Consider the following 16337-nt stretch of genomic DNA (forward strand, 5'->3'; position numbering starts at 1 on the left):
ACTTCATGCGTGATGCAACGTACAAATAATTACTGCCGTGTTTACAGTACACGCGGATGTAAATCTTGACGCTACTCAACTCGGGTTAACGTCCTGTTGTTAACACATTTTGACGCTTTTCCGTTCGATAATACCGTCATTTCGAATAAAGCGTTACAAATATTGAATCACTTAATTTGACGCGAATGATCAATTTCTTCTTGGTAATACGACTAGGCTCTCGATCGCGCGGGTCGAAATATAGACTCGCTCGTCAAAATCGATAGCCTACTTGCTAGGAGCCAAGATAAGCAAATTAGCAAATGGTGGCCGGTAGGCGGTTGATGCCAATCGACATTCGCCGTTGACTCGGTTTGAACCCCAACGTGCAAGTCTAGAGCGTCGAAATCCAGGTTGTGTGAGCGAGTTGCATACCCATACGTCCTCCTTTAGAATGATTTGACCTTATTTTTCAGGATATTGGAAATGTCCTCCGAGGACACCTAAAGTCCTCGATCCTCTACAGCATTTACAGCTAGGATAATATACAGGTTCAACCGAAAATCGACATAAATGACGTGAAATAGCAAATACGGACGTTCGAGCGGCTCATTTGGGAGTCGAATGAAAGTTATGACCTTTTTTTAGTCAACACCACAAAATTAAAGTAAAAAGTGGGCTGGGAGTCGAGAGTAAAAGTGGTGACTTTTTTTAGTCAACTCAATAAAATTTCCAGTAAATATTGCAAATTCGAATGTTTTCGATCAACTAACTTTTACGATTTGATAAAAGCGTCCTCCTTTCCCCATTCCAAAATATGGTAACCCTAGAGTTGCATAGCCTCCACAAGGCTGGGTCTTATTCGTACTGCGCCTGCACAACCTTAAAACTGAAGAAACTGACTTCTCTGGTTTGAAGAACCGAAGTAGAGGGCTAGTGGAGTGGCCTCATTCGACATCTGAAAGCCCGAATACAAGGGCTCACGGTAACCTATCTGTCCAATGTGTCCATACTAATATGGTGTTACGTTGTCTCTGTTCCTTCTGCTGGACTCGTACTGCTCTGCGGTCCCCATGCGATTACTGTATTCATGCATTATTTTTGGCAAAGCCCAGAGAACACTCGCATATACGCTTCCACGGGGGACAACACACATCTATCACGGTACGGAGCTGGATATGTATTGTACAAACATTTCATTATTCTATATTTTAAATACACACGTTAATATTGCACGGATATGAAACCGACATCTTCGCGATCTGCAGCCGCAACGATTAAATCTACGCATTCGAAGACCCGAACTCCACCTCGCCATCATCCTCCGTTTCCTGGCAAAAACAAACAAACAATATGCACATATTCGAGAAGCCGCAGACGCAAAAGACATAGCTACCTTCACGTAAGAGATCGGGTTATCGTATCCGCCGACGGGAGAGGCTTCTTTCCGCGTGAAACTGCTCGCTAAGTGAGTGGGCGTCGGAAATTGACCGGTACGATGGTAGAAGAAAGTCAGTCCGGCTCCGGCGAGTAAGAAAACGATGGTGATGACGATGCCGGCGATGGCCCCGCCGCTCAATCCGCTACCTTTGAACAGAACGAGACCAGTCAGTCAGTCAGACGTGACCTTGAGTTTATTCTTAATAATTTTGTCCTTTCAAAACATCACAAGATTGCGATACAAAGAAAACACAGGAAGGTGTCAAAACGACTTGTAGTCTTTGAGATCAGACACCCACCTGGGCACAATGAACGGAAAGTAATAGAAGATAACGTAAAAAGGACAAGCGATGCAAATGAGCTGGCAAGACCCTCCTAATTTCAGGTTTTGCCTTCTGTTTTTCGACTGCTTCCACTTATACTGGAACAAAACCACTTACTCTTCACATTTCTTACTTTGTGGAAAGTCTATCTTTATGGATAATTTTGAATGAATTGTATTTGTAAAATCGCGAGTATGTTTTCAAAACTTGCACCGACTAGAGTAGCATCGTCAGTCAGTCATTGCCGTTGATCCTAAACTCGACTTTTCTACTATTATATTACATACTTGAGTGCTTCTTACATCTTTCCTTGTTACTTCATCTAGAAGTAGTATGGGTATCTCTCGAAAATCGCTATTTTTCCACTCTATTGGCGACTTGGCTACTTAGACCACCGCTGACTCCAGCCATATCAGATTTGCCGATTTTGGCAGAATTGGATATGTGCTGGATTTGTAGATACAATTTACAACTTCAATGCAACTTTTGATACAATATCCACGCACATAAACTTTCACACGATACAAAATATCTTCAGATTTTAAACCAAGCTAGTTATGTACCAGCTGCCGGGATTTCTTCCGTGCGCGCGAATCCCGTCGTTTGTTTCGTAGTCTCGGTTATCGGGGTGACCGTCACAGTTTTGTCAGTGGACGGGGTCTTGGTGGTCCTGGGTGGATCAGTTGGCGGTACGTAATTGCCTGAAAATAAGTGAGATGCATAAAACCACGGTCCATACATCTTAGTTCAATGTCCAACCCGAGCAACATTGACGCTGAGCCGGTCCTCCGCATTTTCCACTCAGATAAGTCCCGCTGCAGTAGTTTGAATTGTACTGGCACGTCCCTGATATGGTAGGGTCGTTTTCGCATGCATCGTCACCATCTTCCCAGCCGTCGACTTGCTCGTTACCTACGCCATGACGGATAAACCAACGCAAAGATCAGATGTTTGTACTCGAAAGCACGGCAGGGCTGGTATGTAAATCATGGCCGCAGATCATATTTCCTCTAAGCAGCGCGCGTGCGCAATTGCGCAGTGCTGACACGGTCTCTGCGCACAAGAAAGCCGAAGTGGTGACCTTTTTTTAGTTGTTACGCACTGTTGTCCAAGAGACCGCACAGTGAGTTTGTGAGTGCGCGCAGACTCGTGAAAAATTAGAGGAAACATTGGCTGCAGGGTCGGTTTACGTCACAACCAATTCCGACAAACTCTAAGACATTCAATATACCAACTCAGGAAACTTTAAACCAGTGGTTCCCAACCTTTTTGTCTTCATTCCCCACTTCAGATTTATTCCGAGCCTTCGTTCCCCACCAGGACCGTAACAGCTCTTTGTCAGTCCCGCCAAAAAAAACGTTGGTCTTGGGCCCCCAGAACCCCCTCAGCCCCGCTGAGCCTGTACGCTTTTCCCAGAACTTATCAGATGCATTTGGTCTACTGTTTAGTGCGTCGCCATACTACGACTAAACGCGCGAAAAATTTATCTAATTCGTGTTTGCATCGGACAATATGATCGGGAATTTCATATATTTAGCGATCAATTTTTCATCCCCCCTCAGCTCACGTAATCAGATTTCCCGGTAGAGCGGAGGGAGGTGTGTTGGAAAAGGTAGGACCCCTAAATAAGAATTGTACATCTTCGGGCGGACCCGTTGGTGTATTGACTTTGTTACATTATGTTATTTCGCGACCTCCTATATCTGTTATGTAAAAAGATATGGAATCGCCAAAACTAAAAGGCACACACGATTTCAATTCGGTATTGATTTACTGGCAAATTATTTTCCCTGCGGGATGGAATTTGTCCTGTGGGGTTCAGATCGCTAGGACAGGAACATTCGGCGCCAGCAATTTAAAGCTAGCCAATTAAACATATATATCGAAGTTTTGGGTCACCACACGGGCATTCCTTCTCGCTGCTGATCGTTCTGGCACACTTCTCGGAGATGCATGTTACATGGCCTATAACTTCTTATGCCTTGGTGCGTCGTGGCGCAGTAATTGCCAACGTCGAAGTCTCCATTTCTATAAATTCCACGTAGTTTCGTGGGAGAAGGGTACCCAATAATCAGACATTTGGCAATATTGAATCTCGCACCCAGCGCGAAAATTTTTCGAAAAAGTGGCATAAATTTAAAAAAAATACTTTAATATATGGTAATTCACGAAATAACTTTGAGCCCCTTCGAGCTCGCCCCCTTCCCAATCAGGGGTTTTGGGGTGCGGCAGTTACGCTCCTGTTCCCCACTACCTAGCACTTTTGTCGTCACAGAGCAGCTATTTGCTGGTTTGACTAGACAGGACACAACCACACCAGTACGCAAGAAAATCGCCTATAACTGTGACATAAAACGAATTGTGAACCGATACCAGTAACGTTCATTATTTCGCGAAAGCGTTATTTCACGTCAAATTAGTCGTGCTGGATGTGTTTGTGACGCCATCATTGGCCATCCAGAGTCAAAAATGAGGTTTTGTGAACAACACACAATATAATTTTCGATACATACATTCCGGAGCAGTTAACTGGTAGCGGTTATTGCGCATGAGGTCTGCGTGAATATGTCGACTGTCCTGTATATAATTTTGAACGAATGCGTCTATTCCCCACCAGACACCATCGAATTCCCCACCGTTTGGGAACCACTGCTTTAAACACACTGACTTCGTCTCCAGCTTGGATGTACTCGGATCGAGAACAACATCATCGAATACTAAACTATTAGGCATTAGATAGACAGTGGATTTCTATTGGTACGATCGCGGTATGCGTCCGGAAGTGGAATTAATTCTAGCCCAAGGGTGGCCAACCCGCGGCCGTAGAACGAAATTTGTGCGGCCGTCAACACGTAATTCAATTAGCATGCGTTGGCGGCCCTCGACATGCAGAATGAATTTACGAATTGGCAGATGTACTCCCGAAATGCTTCGCGAACTTAAATCCGGAAATGCACCAATGTTTTAATCATCAAACAATTGCCGCGATGGGAGTTGGTCAACGCGAAGCAAGAAACCGCAAGAGACAATTACTGATTGGCTGCGCGATTTCGCGTTTGTAATCATCATTATTGTCTGCTTGAAGTATTCGAGAGTTGCCATGTGTTACTTGCAAGGCCAGTGCGTAGTTACTGTATTTATCGTTAGTCAAACTGGGCATTGCGCGTGAATAACATTGATGTAACTGCAGATTCCGTCGGACGGACTGGTAGCGCAGGCAGTTACGCTTCATTGATCGTACCGTTTTAAGATTCCATTTAATAACTCGACTGCATGGTTTGATATTATTGAGTGCAAGGCCGATATTAAAACATCACGCGAGTGGTTTAACTCTGCACGAGTGCACGTACACCAGCGGCATGCAGTAAAGTGCGTTTTCGTGCGACGATGACGTCATCGATATGGAACAATTATGACGTCACAAGACTTCGCCACCGCGTAAAAAAATAAAAGTCGGCGCCTATGGCTCCAACTCCTAATATTTTATTCACAGAACTCTAACTCCTACCTTTCTGTAAATCTACACAGAAAATGACGTTTATTACGTTTTTATCAAGTTGACCAACCTGTATTTTTCAATTTTCAAATTTTCAACTACCACCCTCACATGAGCGGCGTCACAACCGACAACTAAACATACGTACATGTGTCATCATCTGCATCGCAAGTGAAACAGCACCGATTGCCGTCACCGCCGCTGCACAGATTTTGCTCGTAGCCAAGCTCGCACGTGTTGTACATGTAGTCCTTGCATTGACCTCCTTTCTCCAAGCACTGAGCGTCATCTGAATATAAACAAAGCAGATCCGTGGGATGCTACACTTTAAGATAGTTTGACAAGTACTGCTAGGCAGACTTGGAAAGCTAGATAATCCCAGTTGTCTAATTAGACTAAATTAGTAGAATCTCACTTGCGCATCGTTTCTTTGCTCTAATTTTAATCTAATTCGTGAAATGCTTCTATGCTCTAATTTTAATTCTAATGTAATTTCTGGTTTTCCTGAAAAGCAAAAATGACTTTTTTTCTCCGACCAACTCCGAGTAATCGTGAGACAAAGGTCCCGCGTCCAATTTTAAGACACCGTACCTCTAGAATAATAGCAAGTGCTCGACGCCGAGTTGCTCGAGTCCCAGCAGCAGAGTCTCTCCAAACATTCGTACTCGCTGATTCCTTCGTAGCCGCAATCGGTTCTTTCCGAAGATGGAAACGCACACGAGGCGTATGCTGTGACAAGGTCAAAGTTGAAACCGCACCAAAAACTCAAAAACACAGCAAAACAAGCTGCGGTTACATTTATGCTTCTTGCAAACATATCCCCTCGAGTAACTGCACACCACGTCGTTCCAAGTGCCGTCCTTTCGCATCTCGCTGCACGGCTCTCCCGTTTCCCCGTAGTTGTCCGGCTGGCCCGCGTTCCAATTAGTAAAGTCTACCGGGCTGCTATCGCTCCAAGCAAAACCCCCTGTTGCAAAGACACAAATGAATTTTTGAGTGGCGTAGTACAGTAGGATTGTTCCAAATTTTACTGGCTACTTGACAAAATTGTTAGGTTAAAAATATGGAATCATCGCTATAAGACAAGAAAGTTATGGATTTATGAAATAATAATTCCTCAAACTTTACTGGCTACCGCATGAAATTGTTAGGCTGTGTAGAAATACGATGTATATAAAATTTGATTCAATTTCACCCAGTGAAAGCAAAGTTATTGCAGCAGTAAGTTTTGGATTTGAAAAAAAATAGGATTTACGGTGGCAAATTATGTCATTATTTATGATAAAACTAATCACCGTAAATACTATTTTTTCAAATCCAAAATTTTCTACTGCAACAACTTATGTTTGACACCCCTGGTCTAATCAGTCAATTAGATAACAAGAATTCTCTAGTTCTCCAAGTCTGCAACAAACGTCGCATTTTCTCACCCCAAGCGTTTCTCTTCAACCCCATCCAGACCGTGTGACCGTCATTCCAGCTCATAATGGCCTTGTTCTCCAGATCGGAATGAACGCTCGTCAGAAAACCACCACGGCTGTTGCAGGCCGCTTCAGCATCACCCCACGATACCAGGGGATTGTCTACACGCAAAACATAAACACATTTCACGGGTTCAAGTTTGCAAGAGAGAAAGTCTATTACCATTAGAATTACATAGGGGGATCACTTACCTGGTCGCACAAAATAACAGTAGTCTCCGAAAGCAATCCAATCCGGGTCACACAGTCCTAATCCCGGAGTCTGTGTCGGGAATTCATCTGCAATTTCAACAGATTCATATACAGAAAATACACAGCCGTAATTTAGCCGATAACTTACATTCCTCGTATTTGCATACAAACGGACGTCTAATATCGCACGCTTGGTCATCGACCAAAGACCAGGTACCATAATTTCTCATGCGGATGCAACCCATGTCGGATTGGGCTTGTTGCGGTTCGTTGGTGTCCCAGTTTGTGTAGTAGACTGCAGAACCGTCCACCCATATAAACTGGGTCTCGCCGTTGGTTTGACTCTAAACACACAAGTACCGTCTACATTTCCTAATCGATGCTGTTTTAAAACTGTATCAAACTGCATTGTCAATTTATTTGCCTTGAATTAATTCTGCACTGACACATTTCACAGTCAGATGCATCAGTATTTGCAATAATTTCTGGCAGTTCTGCCAAAGATTTATAACGTTCACCGATTCACACTAGCAATAGCCTCTGTCAATTCATGTGTTATCTCATTATCGCTGAGTATAAAGCATCTTTACATTGTCATCTTGCCAGAGCATTGCGAGGTAACAAGACGCTTACACTTAAGTCGCAATGAAGCCATGGCATGGATCATCCTTTGTAGGATATGTGTTACAGTTAATAGCCGAACTCAACCCTAACCCAATTGAATAGTTTTTGAAGCCACACCACCGGCACACACCTTTAATATATTTTGGCTATTTGTGCAGAAAGTTGGGTCTGGAATAAGTTGCACTGTATCTACCATGACTGTAAATTCAGAACACATCTAGCGCCTTAATTCAGTTTCTACTTGAGTATATTTAATGACTACTTTGGCCTCCTTACTTTTCTGATCAAGTGTATGTGCTTTGGCTGATGAAGCTCACAGAAAATAGTAGCGTTTGACATGTGCTGATACCTTTAGTCAAATTGTGGTGGCAATTAATTGATAACAGTTGGACAATTTTTGAATATTTTGCCCCTATAATTCCAAATAATTAAGTGGTATAGATACAGACGTGATTATAGTAGAGCCCGATCCAGAAGTACTCATCGTCGATATCCGGCCAAAACATAGACTTCACCAGCATATCCTCCATCGTAGTCCAAATACTGACAAGTTCAATCTTCAAACCTGAAAGACAGCGGCCGTAAATATCAAACACTTGTGATATCGCAACTAGATCCCACCGTATTGCTGTCCGTCCGCCCTACACTTATCCCTTGCGTCTTCCCATGACATTTGATCGGACGCGTCCGAATATAATCGGTAACAACCGGTCTGCCACCGCATGTAACCAGACGGGCATCCGGTAGTGTCGGGATTGGCTGAAAAACGTAGGCAAATAACTTCGCACATTGTGGTGTGGGTAAACTGTTATCCCATACATATATTTATACGCAGCAGTGGTCCAAGTATTACGCACTGCCATAAATTCCTACCTAATGCCAATGAAATTCCTAAAACACGTAAAAACGACATCAAGAGGAAGTACAGAAATGAAAGGTACAAAAAGTGCTGAAGTAGGTCGTCTCAAAAAGTTTATCTTGGCCGAGTGGTCGCATACTTTAAGCAGTGGATTGGTGGTGGCTGCTGGCATATTTCAAGATGTCTCTTCACGACTGAAGTAAAATGACTAATGATGCTAGCTACAAATAGGTGGAAATATCTTCAGTTACCTTGATACAGGGGCTATTTCAAGAGGCTTTTATCAAAATTTTACTCATCCCAAAACTTCTTTCCACTTTTCAAAATCAGAATTGTAAAAAGTACCTAGTTTCGCTGAAAAACTGCGTAAATAGATGTGGAAGTAGTTTAAGTACATAACAACTTGAGAAAGCACTGCAAGTAGACAAATTCTACTTGATTTAGCCACACAAGTAACAGTATTTCGCCACCAACTCTGCATTTAATTAGACTCGGCTACCATATCTTACGTTCTGCATATGCGTCAGATCGCCAAACATTGCACAGGAAAGGTTTTGAGTCCTCGCAACCCTGGTCGTTCCACCTTCCGTTGGCGTACATCTCCGTGCACTCTTCAGACTGAAAATAAATTTTATCTTGGTTTTGGCTCGGAAAATCTAAATTTTGATATGCAAACCTTACCCCGACATCATTTGGCTCACCAGTACCCCAGTTGGTGTAAGTCACGGCTTCGTTATCAGACCACAGAAAAACTCGGTTATTTCCAATCGTGTTAAGCCCGATCCACACGGCGGTCTGCTTGTAAAGCATCTGAGCCACCAGGAATGCTGTAACAGAAAATAAGTCACCCACCCACACAACACACACCGCTCTACCCAAATCCATCGTGTGACATTACCTGATTGTTCCCACCGACCAACCTACCTTGGCGGGTTGCCTTGGGTCACTGGTCAGGAACAGATTATCAGCGTTGGTAACTTGGTCAGTAAAAAAGTACTTCTACATATTTATAGTAAGTAGATTTTGCATAGTTGCATTCTTCACTCAAGCAGTTATGATTTTACGTTAGTTTGACTTCTACTCGACTGTTTTCAGTTTCAAGGCAAAACCAGACCTAGAAAAATTACTTTGTTACTTGTTGGTATCAAGGGTAACTACTTTGACTGTCTATATAAACTTCATCCGTTTCCGTAGTTCTTGAAGCCACGGTTAGCATTTGCATTTTGGATTTTTTCCAAGTAGAAAGTATTGACTGAATTAAATTATACTGGTTCTGGTTCTACCGACAAGATAGCGTAATGGTTAAGCGTCCGGGTCAGACCAAAGACCTGATTAGTAACACTGGTATCCATGGCTTCCCTGCTTGGCGCTCATGCATTACTGGGATAGCATGGAGGGGTGGTGCATGACTTAGAAAGCCGTAAAGGCTATATCTGCACTTCCTTGTCCAGCGGCATATGCACATCATGGTATGCATATGCGCAGATCGTGTGTATGTGTATCATGAGTCGGTGTATATGCCGCAAAAACATCAAGGACAAAAATAAACTACGTCCTTTCCTTTCCTTACTACGCTACCACTTGCACACATTTACAGAATCCTGTAAACTTTTATGCAAGTACAACTAAGGAATGCTTTGACAAACTCTCTTACTGTTTAGGAATATGTGTATTCCACGTTGAATGTCACAAAAACATAAGGGGATGTAGCGGTGAGCAAAGATGAGACACGGGGCAAGATGAGACATGCAATTTTTTCATAGAACAATTTTCTAATGGACAGATTCATTCAACAATGTTGCTACCATAATGTCATTCTATAGTTCTACCATACTAAAAAGGCAAGCAGCTTTGAGGTTGGGCAGAAAAATGCCAAAAACTATATTTTTATAGTCTGCGTAAGACATGTGGGATTCATGTTTGTAAGGGCATACCGATCATAATATTTCATGATATAAATGACATTACTGGATCAGGTAGAGTGCAATATTAGCAGTGTAACCATGCACTTACCTTTGATAAGTAAAAGACAGATTTTTTTTCTGGAAGTTTATACAATAATGAAGGTACGGGGGTAAGATGAGAAGAAGCCGTGGGGGTAAGTTGAGACACGGGTGTAAGAGGACTTTTCCATTGAAAGCCTCGCAATATTCAAAATTTACTGTTCGCAGCACATATAATAGATTATTTATATAGTGGTTGACCACATGTGACAGTACATGACAAAATAATAACTCTTATTTTTGCGGGATCACGTGGATAATTTGTTTTTGATGTCATTCAAACTCGTATATGATGAACAAATTCCTTTTACAGTGAATTATTTCATGACAATTACATTTAATTCATGATGTTACTAGTTGATTCATCATTTGGGATGAATTGGTGGTGTAATGAACAACAATTGCTTGGTGTCTCATCTTGAACACAGTGTGTCTCATCTTACCTTCACCTGGAGGTAAGTTGAGACATTTGAGCAAGGATTTTTGAGGGCCAAGAAATCCAGGAGTGTGTTGTTCAATATAACTCAAAACGTACGTACGTATGAATTAATAGTACAGATCAATAGCTTTCTATCGGTACCAAAATTAATGCTCGGAAGGCATTAGATTACTCTTTGAGTTGGTTGAAATATCAAAAAAAGTGTCTCATCATTGCCTCCTCTCCCGTACGTGTCGTTGGCATCATATTATCAAGTAGACTCACCGTTATAATATTGATTTGGAATTGATGCCAGAAACCCGCCTTGTTCGTTGCAGTACGTCTCTGCGTCTCGCCAGGTTTTTCTCAGAGACGTATCGCTAAATCCAGCAAGAAGGAAGCATTTGCTGCCGTAGAGACTCCAGCCCTTTCGCCGAGAGGAATAAAACAACGATCTACGTAAGTGCTTTGCTTTGAGTGTGAATGAACACAGGTGTCGTTATTTTTGAGCAGAGAGGTTGAAAATACTGGCAAACTTTTTGTTACTTACGTCGGGACACCCCCCTGGGACTGCTGGTGTTGGCGGGACCGGACCAGGTGTTGACCCGATCAGTTTCTTGCAGATGTATCCGTGTTTTCGCCCGCAATTATCGTCATTCCACAAGCCTGTAGCGTAGAACAACACATTAATGTGTGTTAAGTACACATGTGTCTTAACAGCATATCAATGTGTGTCGAACCACAAGTATTGAGCATCGGTATTCTTTCCTTAATCTACTGTGTCAAATTTAAACATAAATTTCAAATACAAGAGGGATGAAATTACAAATCGCAAGTCTTGGGTTCGACTTGAAGCCCCATGTAAACGAAAAGAAACCAATGAGCTCGAACCTAGAACTTAACAAAAAAACGCAAGGATTCACAAGCAATCAAGTCACTGAAATTTGTTTTTGGTCCTTGATAACAAGACTTTTCGCAGGTCCCATCCAAAGCACAAATCATCACCTGAATGCTGTAATTAATTTCTCTTGAGGTGTATAATTCTGTGCATAAGGTGCTGTTTCACAAAGAAATCTCACCGTAAAGGTTGCTTATTTGAACGCAGGATTCCTGCCCGTTATAATCGTTGGGCTCGCCTAGCCACCAATTCGTGTAAACGAGAGGTGAGCCGTCCACCCATATATAATACCCGCCCAGTCCGTCTTGAATGAGACCAATCCAGAATGAGGCCAGATCGATCTTCGAAGTCTGATAAATCGAGTGGATAAATTTACACCTGCGTTGCATATAGATCTGTCTCTACCGTGCAACACCTCAAATAAATATTAAAGCAGGAATCGGAATTATGAATACATGGATCTCACCAAACCGGTTAAGAACGCTTGCTCATCCTGTGCGTGGATAGACACGAGATTTCCGCCCAACGCTTTACAATTCTGATTCGCTTCGTAATACCCGGTCAACTCCGTGAACGTCGAGTAGCAGTATCTGGGTTGGTTGCCCGACGTGGACGTGTAGGCATACCACGGCACATCGGTGCCGCATTCGTACGCTGGAATATAACGGACACACAAAAGTGTCGGGTATTTTTACAAAAAAAGATAAGTGAGTCACTCACAGACTTGAGCTGGCGGCGGTGTAACAGGAGGTAGCAGATCCGTGCCTGATACGATATGAAAAAGAGATTCAAGACTTCATTCCAACATTATCTTCTACAATAAAATATTTTCTGTTCCAGCCTACATGTGAGATTGTGTCAACCAAACTTACGATGTAGTCGGGTGATTTTATAGTGCAAACACCAGGTAATTCACGGAATTTTGTGGTTTTGCGGTCAATTAAAGTCTGAAAAGTCACTATTGGTTGAATACTTCTTTTTTAAAAGACTGTAGATGGCCAAAGTCAACTTCTCAGCTTGTGTCATTGGCATATATGACTGCTAGCTGTCCTGGAAGTACAAAAAAATGGTGCTCGGCCAAAGACACCCCATTGCCGGGTGACTTTGGCCACCACAGAAAAATTGAAAAAAAAATGATCGAAAACATGACAATAATTTTCTTTTTGCAGTTTAATCCATAGATCTAACCCTTCCGCCCATAACAAAGTTGAAGAAGGCAGAAAATCATAACATATCATAAAATAATTTAACATTGAATGTGAAAAGTGGTACAAAGTCACCCCGTGTTACTGGTAACTCTAATGATAACTACACATATTTTCAATACAAAAAACGTATCCGGTTAGCGGCTGAAGGTCCCGCGTTCGGTGATATCTACGGCCACTGTCTGCCAAATGACTTACAGGATTATATTATGATCATCTTAAAGCTTTGTAGTTGTACTACTGCAAAACTATAACAGCCGATCATCAATTGACAAACGTTGAGACCGCTCCCTGATTGTAATTCATTCCGATGTATTAGAAGTGAGAATGAATTTGCAATGAGTCAATACGGGCTCCTTGTGCATCACAGATACGTAGTTCAACGTTTTTAGCAAAAAATACTCTCTGCCAATGAATGAGCAACGCAAATTCATGTGCTATAACGTCGAGTAGCGATTCTCTGACAAAGTACAAAAGGATGAGTAACCTACCGCGTAGCACTTTACAAATCCAGTTCTGGACCGAGTCACAACTCATATCGTTCCATCCGGCGCCGTCGCCGGGATAATTGGCTTCTACACAGTTTTCTCGGCCGTTGTGATTGTTCGGCTCGCCCGATTTCTGACAAAAAATAGCAACTCGAGAATGATTATCTTATCGATGTTTCAAGTGATATCTCCTTTTCACGGTATTTCGAGAAGGAAGTCACCTAAATTATAATTTCGAACTGACATAGTTGGTAAAACATCATCATCGACCATGATTCAAATAATTTGGGATATTGCTAAATTCAAGGCGGTCGTTAACCAGTCAAAACCTATTGGCTCGAATGTGAGTTCTTCTCACAACCAAGAATCCTGTACACGTGTTAGTGGTACATAAGAGTTTTCATTATATCCTGTACCCACCCAGTTCGTGTACGTTAACGGCGTGCTGTCAGTCCAACCATAAGAACCCCCGTCTACACTTTTCAAGCCAATCCAGAAGTAATCATTGCCACTCGAATGTCTGAAAGATATTCCGAGAGTTACACAAACGCAAAATAAAATCGAGTAAGTGACGCCCTTACTGTACTCCGGACGCGATAATCTGTTCTTCCTGATAACTGTGCATGCTCGCCAATTCGGCACCTTGAGATTTACAGTACACGTCCGCTTCAGACCAAGTCAGTCGCGAAGTAGCCGGTACCTCGTTAATCTGCAAAAGTGTGTGTGCGCGCGTGTGTAGCGATGAGTTGCTCACTATCAGTATTAACAAGTGGTGAAAGTATACATCGCGGGTACTCAGGTAGAAGTTAAAGTGTTCCCAGAAAATTAAACTCAATAAGTAGGAAGTAAGCACACTGGGACAAGGTGTCACTGAATTGTTAGTCAATCATTGGTCTCCCGAATTGCAAGATGCGTCTTCGAGACTAACACAGAATGAATTAATGGCAATGGTGATAAGCGCAATTTTCGGAGTAACTGCAATACTCATGGCAATTTCACTCGTGACAGAGATGCGAATCTATCGGAAAACTACTTCCTACTTCACAAAATCCAAATCTAAAAAAAGTAGACAAACCAATTTGAGTGAAAAGTACTCCGATTCTAACCATCTCCAGTATAAACAAAGTAAATGATTGAATTTTGTCTACCTTATTAAATAAGGTATCGTTTTCACACTTCTGTTGCATTGTACTGGTATGGATTGGTAGGGTGAAAGTATTCAAACATTTATTGTGTCATACTCCCACTATATCCTAATCGTTAATCCATATCTAGCATCACAATATCTCGTCTCAAAACGTATCACATAGACATTGCAATCTGCAACTCATCGTCCCAAAACACTTTTGCAAGCGATTGAACACAATTCAAATTGCCTTTTCCACCTGTCAACAGCAAGTGGCTTGGTTCTACCTCTTAAAGCAATAATTCTACTTGCTACAAATACCCAGGTATCATCGGGGACAGACCTCTCATTTCCAGCTAACACTTTTCCGCAAATCAGCATTCATACCTGATAACAATAGCTTGACTTTCCAGAGCCGTACCACCCGTACGGACAATTACCATTCGGAGAAGGTGTCGTTGGAAGCGGTGGATTAGTGTAGCCTACACGTGGCTTTTCACAAATCCTATTGAACAAGCGACGCCATAATAACATAAAAAGGCGTATATAGGACAGTGAAAGAGATCATACTTGTATGCGTCTGACCCGCACGCAATCGGCTGGCCCTGAGACCACAGCCCGGTGACGCTGTCCATTCTGAAACACCCAACTTGACTGTCGGACCATCCGTCGCAGGCGACAAAATGATTTGTGTAAACAGGGTCGGCAGAGCACCATGGCCCTATAATAACACAAAATCCGAACAGGCTTCAAGTTAAATCGAGCCTCCGAGTATCACTAATTGCGACATTATATCAGTGTGGACAGTGGATATTGCGGACAGTTCAAATATATTCCTATTATACAGTCACTAAGTTTCTACATTGTATATCAACAATCGTATCACATACCTTTGAACTATGTTTTAGGTGTTACGATATGACAAATCAAGGTTTCAAAAAGGCATTGCAATTACAATTCTTGTTGATAATATAAGTAACTCTTCATGGAAAGATGGGCATAGTTTCACTATTCGAAAAAAAACGTTTCTCACTAGAGAGAGAGAGAGAGAGAGATGATATTCATTTTCACCGGCACCATCAAGATGCTTTGACAACAGAGATGCGATGCCGCCGTAAGGTCACCTATTCTGCACCCCCATGGATGCCGAGCGCTCAGCAGGATAGCCGCGGATACAAGTTTTTGAGTCTTTGGTCTGTGCCCACCAGGGATCGAACCCACGACCTACCGATCAAGAAGCCGGACACATCACCATTATACTATCTCGCTCGACGCTACTCCATTCAAACCATTACAAATAATACACGATTTGGATTCGGGTACTCTTGTAATACGCGGCCAACTGATTACCATCAGCAGTATCGTCAATTTGTACCAAAACTCGTATCTCACCCACTAACTCATAAGGTTGGCCTTCTTCAATGCAGTTATAATATTCGATGCCATTGTACAAAAATGGGAATGAGCAAGTGTGCTGAATATCTGGAAACAAATTGAAATGCGTCACGTGGAACGCTCCCAAGAGCAGCGATTTTACTTGGTTGATTTTGCGCCCAGGCTGTGAAAGTGACCGGTTCGCCGGTGGACCACATGTAGTCGAGTGCGTCGCTGTTGGGGTTGATGTAGGCCCCGAGTCCGATCCAGAATTTCTCGCTGTCCGAAGAGTGGGTGGCTTCCGCGATTTGACTCAGAAGAAACATTTGCTCATAAACCGTGTTGATCGCTGCTAGGTGACCTCCGACACCTCTGAAATTTTTTTACGACTTCATGAAGAAACATTGAAATTTACTGGCAAAACAGTATAA

The 16337-nt window shown here is 42.5% G+C and overlaps 1 protein-coding gene across 1 annotated transcript in view; it reads right to left on the reverse strand.

Annotated features, from left to right (window-relative positions):
- Nucleotides 1-1138: 1138 nt before the first annotated feature.
- Nucleotides 1139-16337, reverse strand: part of LOC145459498 (uncharacterized) — a 54336-nt gene continuing 39137 nt past the window's right edge. Inside the window, exons 34-59 of the mRNA XM_080338157.1 lie at nt 16070-16278; nt 15925-16014; nt 15103-15253; nt 14920-15037; nt 13988-14115; nt 13827-13926; nt 13410-13539; nt 12434-12478; nt 12180-12367; nt 11895-12063; nt 11366-11481; nt 11101-11242; nt 9076-9221; nt 8904-9012; nt 8157-8294; nt 7985-8100; nt 7060-7255; nt 6912-6998; nt 6669-6821; nt 6035-6205; nt 5830-5967; nt 5387-5527; nt 2502-2654; nt 2306-2443; nt 1376-1566; nt 1139-1310 (exon numbers count right to left, since the gene is read on the reverse strand). Of these exons, the coding sequence (XP_080194283.1) occupies nt 1263-1310; nt 1376-1566; nt 2306-2443; nt 2502-2654; nt 5387-5527; nt 5830-5967; nt 6035-6205; nt 6669-6821; nt 6912-6998; nt 7060-7255; nt 7985-8100; nt 8157-8294; nt 8904-9012; nt 9076-9221; nt 11101-11242; nt 11366-11481; nt 11895-12063; nt 12180-12367; nt 12434-12478; nt 13410-13539; nt 13827-13926; nt 13988-14115; nt 14920-15037; nt 15103-15253; nt 15925-16014; nt 16070-16278 (3511 nt within the window). The 3' untranslated portion in view covers nt 1139-1262. The remainder of the gene's footprint in view (nt 1311-1375; nt 1567-2305; nt 2444-2501; nt 2655-5386; nt 5528-5829; nt 5968-6034; nt 6206-6668; nt 6822-6911; nt 6999-7059; nt 7256-7984; nt 8101-8156; nt 8295-8903; nt 9013-9075; nt 9222-11100; nt 11243-11365; nt 11482-11894; nt 12064-12179; nt 12368-12433; nt 12479-13409; nt 13540-13826; nt 13927-13987; nt 14116-14919; nt 15038-15102; nt 15254-15924; nt 16015-16069; nt 16279-16337) is intronic.

This window comes from Botryllus schlosseri, chromosome 16, assembly GCF_051294905.1.
Source record: "Botryllus schlosseri isolate E-star chromosome 16, Bs_hap1, whole genome shotgun sequence".
Lineage (NCBI taxonomy): Eukaryota > Metazoa > Chordata > Ascidiacea > Stolidobranchia > Styelidae > Botryllus > Botryllus schlosseri.